Source organism: Henckelia pumila, chromosome 1 (genome assembly GCF_033568475.1).
Source record: "Henckelia pumila isolate YLH828 chromosome 1, ASM3356847v2, whole genome shotgun sequence".
NCBI lineage: Eukaryota > Viridiplantae > Streptophyta > Magnoliopsida > Lamiales > Gesneriaceae > Henckelia > Henckelia pumila.
In genome coordinates, this window is record NC_133120.1 from 72,244,212 (window position 1) to 72,249,625 (window position 5,414).

At 36.9% G+C, this 5,414-nt stretch overlaps 1 protein-coding gene across 1 annotated transcript; it reads right to left on the reverse strand.

Moving 5' to 3' along the window:
* Positions 1 to 566: 566 nt before the first annotated feature.
* On the reverse strand, positions 567 to 1,595 carry LOC140864877 (uncharacterized). The gene has a single exon (XM_073269277.1). The coding sequence runs from the start codon at positions 1,593 to 1,595 to the stop codon at positions 567 to 569; it is 1,029 nt and encodes a 342-aa protein (XP_073125378.1).
* Between the last annotated feature and the right edge of the window lie 3,819 nt (positions 1,596 to 5,414).

Below are 5,414 nucleotides of genomic sequence, written 5' to 3' on the forward strand. Positions count from 1 at the left end.
TTTGAGATAACCACGAGTGGCGTGGGTTTACATATTGCTGAGATGGTCGGGCTTTTGAGATAACCACGAGTGGCGTGGGTTTACATATTGTCGAGCTGATCGGGCTTTTGAGATAACCACGAGTGACGTGGGTTTACATATTGTCGAGTTGGTCGGGCTTTTGAGATAACCACGAGTGGCGTGGTTTTACATATTGCCGAGCTGATCGGGCTTTTGAGATAACCACGAGTGGCGTGCATTTACATATTGCCGAGCTGGTCGGACTTTTGAGATAACCACGAGTGGCGTGCGTTTACATATTGCCGAGCTGGTCGGGCTTTTGAAGTAACCACGAGTGGCAGGGGTTTACATATTTTCGAGCTGGTCGGGCTTTTGAATTCTTTGCGTTTGACAAAAACATGTCTTTTTCAAAAAATATATTTCCAAAATTTGAAAAATAACAAAATAACTTGGCTACTATTGTTAAAAAAATTAAAAACAAAATTAATGAAATAACTCACAACCCATTGTGCTATGAGGCTCGGTAGTGGAGTAGGATTGTCTAGGCACCTATGCATAATATTTCTTCATGTGTTGGGCATTCCATGACCTCTTCTCTTTTGCTCAGATTGGTCTGGACCATCCCGATCCCTTTTTCCGGGCCGATACCTTCCTCCTTGTCGCGCTACCAATATATATTTCATTACCTTATCTTGTTGAATTATCCTCTCAATCTCTTGTTCCAATTGTCGACGGTCATTGGTGATGTGCACATATTCATTGTGAAAATCACAATACTTATCAGATTTTGGCCTGCGAGGCCCCTGCTCACTCCATGGGGGTCTTTGTAGAAGTCTTTTTTCTTCGCATATTCGCAGGGCCTGAGTCTTACTCATCCTTAGAGGGGTGAAGGATGTGAATTGTCCAAGCAGCTCGGGTCGAGGAGCTGGTCCCATCTTCCGAGGCGTGTTAGGGATCATGGTGTTCTTTGGGCTTGGAGGCTTGTCTATACCCCTATTCAACCAAGAAACTTGTATCTCCTCTAAATTCACGTATTTCTCGGCCCGAGCAAGCAACTCATCGTATGTAGACGGCGGTTTTTTGATCAAGGATTTAAGGAAATCCCCTGTACTAAGTCCTTGGGTGAAAGCGCTGATGAGCAGATCAGTAGTGGAAGTAGGTACTTCAAGGGCCAAAGCACTAAATCGACGAATATATGCTCGCAAATATTCTTGACCTTGCTGTTTGATAGCGAAAAGACTGAGAGTGGTTGTGGGGTGCTTTTTGCTACAAGCAAAATGGTGTAGAAAGGCCTTGCTGAAATCCTTGAATTTCTTGATATCCCCTGGATGCAATAGGTTGAACCATTGTTGTTCTGGCCCTATCAGAGTATTGAGGAAGACCCGACACTTGATCGGGTCAGAATATTTGTGCAACAGTGCAGCATTCTCAAAACAGGACAGGTGCTCTTCCGGATCCCCTTTTCCATCATATTCCCCAACATGTGGAAACTTAAATTTTTTGGGGAGTCCGGACTCCACTATTTCAGCAGAGAAAGGAGTATTCCAGACTGACATGGCTAGATATCCGGACTGCTTCTTCTTCAAGAGCTCCATCTCTTCTTTCAATTTCTTGATCTCATCCAATTGTGCATTCTGATCTGGTGGGGGGAGATTGGCTTCCCCCCTTGCAGCTAACACTCATTCGATAGCGATAGTGTGACAAGTTGATTTATTTGTGCGTTGACTCCGTTCGCATCAGCCATCTCAATTCTTTTTCTTCAAATTCCCACAGACGGCGCCAATCAAGTCTTATTTTATGAGAAGCCTAGTCTGGGATGGCCCTATTAGGGAATGAGCTCATGATCATAAATTCATGGGCTTGAGCCCTAATTGGTATGGTTTGAGCCCGACTCGGGTCCAATATCTAGAACCTTCCAGTACTCTCAGACACATGAAGATCTGCAACAGATAAGGACAATATCTTATGAATCCAAGATTTGATATGCTTTCAGAATCATCAATTAGAGTCCTACTTTAATACTTGTTCTACCTTGACAAGGTAACCTACCCCTCCAAGCCCCTATAAATACAAGTATGGTTCATGTTTATTCATTCCTCTCTTCTATTCACTTCTTGTTCACACACTCACACACGCATATTCTCTTGTTCTTACTTTTTGTCAAGATCTTTTACTTTCGAGCACTGACTTAGGCATCGGAGGGGTCACGCCGAAAACATTTTCGGCGCCCCCTAACCTATCTTCTGTTCTTGCAGAACACCGTCGTGCCCGACCAGACCCGGCTTATGAAGATTTGGAGATCCACTCTACCAGACCGAACCCGGGGGAAAATTTCGACATCATCAAATTTCAATTTAGACAAACTTGGTTGACAAAGCATATCAAATAGAAAACAGTTATTACTGCACTTGTATCGATTGTACGCAATGTTATTATAATTATATATTTCAGAAAAAAGTCGACGAAATGTTTAAAAGATTGCATTCCAATCCAGTATGGGCTATATAATCTTATGAAGAGTATTGCAAATAGAACCAAAGCTTTCTGTCTTGTCATAATTTGATGTTATGTAAGCAAAGGCAGAAGACGTGAGAATAATATAAACAATATATGAATAACAATAAATTATTACTACATACAAACAATGTATTCTCCCAATCTTTCTCAACACCCTCGGTAAACACCTCAATACTTGAGGTGCCTTTACCTAGTGATAATGAAGAATCCGTCGTTCGCAGATTTTTTTATAAAATATTAATGGAGCTAGACTCCAAGATTTGTGCGGTTGAACAAAATTCCTGGAGAATATTTGACCATGTTCAATGGGTGACCTTTGGCCAGTAAGATGCCTTCACCAAGGGAAAAAAATGTATATAATGCTTTTTTTTTTATCACAAAAAAAATTCATAATCACTAATATTTAAAAATTACAAACACTACTAAATAAAACAATCTCTACAATTACGCACATATAATGATGACATTTGGCACGGTTCTTTCATTCACGTCTATAAAATCGTATTTTTGTCATTTTAGTAAGTATTGACTGATAAAATTTGGAATCCGATTCCGCTTGTTGTTTTGTACTCCTCTACTTCAAACAAATCTGCAAAATTCGATCTTTCAGGTACTTTTAGAAATAATTTAGAAAAAATCGATTCGACCCGAGTATGGCAGAAACTATCCGATGATGATTATTTTTTTAGCTTCTTTGTACTCATTATATTATTATTAGGGGTGGGTTTTCGATAACCGTATCAAAAATATCGGAATGAAAAAAATTCATACCGGTACCGATACTGAAATTTCGAAATTTTTATGTAGAAAAAATTCATATTGATATCGTATAGATACCTAAAAAAAATTCTGTATATCAAAAAAATTTCGGTACGATATGCTGAAATCTCGGTATTCTAAGTTCGATATGCCAACCCTAATTATTATTGTCATTCAAACTGTTTTAAGTCATTTCATTTGTCTTTGGGGGTAGGAAACATTGGTTTTTTGACCAGATACACGGGTTACATCATTAATTGCAAATCATGCATATGTGAATTGCTCGCATGGGTCATTACGATTTCGGAGCAGAATGCACTAGGCTTTTGTTAAAATCTGATATTGCTAAATTTTTTATGAAATCTCAGCCGGATTATGAACTTGATTTGCTCTGATACCACTTCAATATCATGCATGTTATGCATCCACAACCAATGATATTGATGTTTTTTGAAAAAAAAATTTATATATTAACAACAAACCCCATAGTACATGATTTAACCAAAAAAATTATATATTATTTTTTTTATAAAAAAAAACTCCGGATAACTGATAATATGTTTGTACGAAAGCTTACAATTTAAAAGTAACATGTTTGATATTGGTTTTATATATGTTACGTACTCTTCTAAGTACACCCACCGAATAAAAAGGTTGTGGAAAGTCCGAACAACGGTTTCATATCAGGGTCAGAACAATGGTTCACATCAGTTGCAGTAGAACATATATAATTTAGAAATTCCCTCTCGGCATATTTCAAATCAAAATAATGCTTAAAGCTATAATTGTCATTTCAAAAACAACATATAATTAGAATAGAAACATTTTCAATTGATTTAAAGCATATACATAATTTTAAAATAGTAATCCCACTTACAAAAAATACTTTAATAATTAATTTCGATAGCGTCGCCCCTTCAACTTGACTTCATCTGCTTCCTACCGCTCATTGCTATTACTTGCACGAAAATTAATATTAATGTTGGTATGTAATTAAATTTTTCTAGCTTATGGGTGTCCCATGTGTATTTGAGACGATATTTATAGAGGTGATCAAGCTAGAGGATTGGAGATACATCGATATATCGATGTTATTAATTGCATGTACATTATTCGATCCCCTTGATAGCCATAATAATTTCCCATCAATCAGCCATTACTTGGCTGTTAAAATCGATCCGATGGATTAGGAGGTGAGGGTTTTCACTATATCAGGTGTAATTAAGACGGTCCTAGATGAGGTTCATGATAATTTACAAATGAAGCAAACATATAATATACTCTTTTCTAAATCATTTTTGTATAAAAGTAGCTAGGAATTTGTGTCCTCTGCAGGGCATTACATAACGTGAAACAATTGGAGGATAACGTGAGTATCGCAAGTTTAAATCTCATCCAAGGATGAAAACTAAATATAAGATCGAACTAGCTAATATATAGTGTGTGTACTATAACCGCATGCATGCATCTTGGTTTATCTAGCTAGTAGGAAACAAACATGGGATAAGGTCGACTAGTCGAGTAAATTAAGAAAAATCCAAGAAAGGAAAGAAAGACTGGAATTGGCTCTTATCACAAGAGGAAAATAAAATCTTGTTAATAAACTCGGTAGTACTCCAATATTTTAATATCCAGCTTCAATTCAGTACTTTCAATAGGAGCGTAAAGGATTTAATTAAAAGTACATGAGCTCTGTAACACTTTTAAATCGTTTTATATATTTTAAGGAAAATTGCAAATTTATTCCTATATCTTTGTCACTTTGTGATTTTGGTTCTCTATGTTTTTACATTTTGTAGAAATTGATGAAATAATATTGTTTTTAATATATTCCCAAGAATGAATATAAGACTAGTTTATATACAACTAGAAAACCTAAGAGATAAAAGGAAAATACAAAATACAAAATATATAGAAGATAATATAGAATATATTCCAAGATATAGAATATATTCCAATAGGCCCTCTCAAGATGGTGAGCTCATAGAGACACCAATCTTGGAACATAGGAGACGCAGACGAGCACTAGGAAGCGGCTTTGTAAGCGCATCAGCCAGCTGATCAGATGACGATACATGAAAAACTCGAATTTGTTTACTCTGAACCAGCTCACGAACAAAGTGATAATCCAGGGCAAT

Coding starts and splice junctions, on each gene's coding strand:
- LOC140864877 (XM_073269277.1), bottom strand. CDS start 1,595: ATGGAGCTCTTGAAGAAGAAGCAGTCCGGATATCTAGCCATGTCAGTC.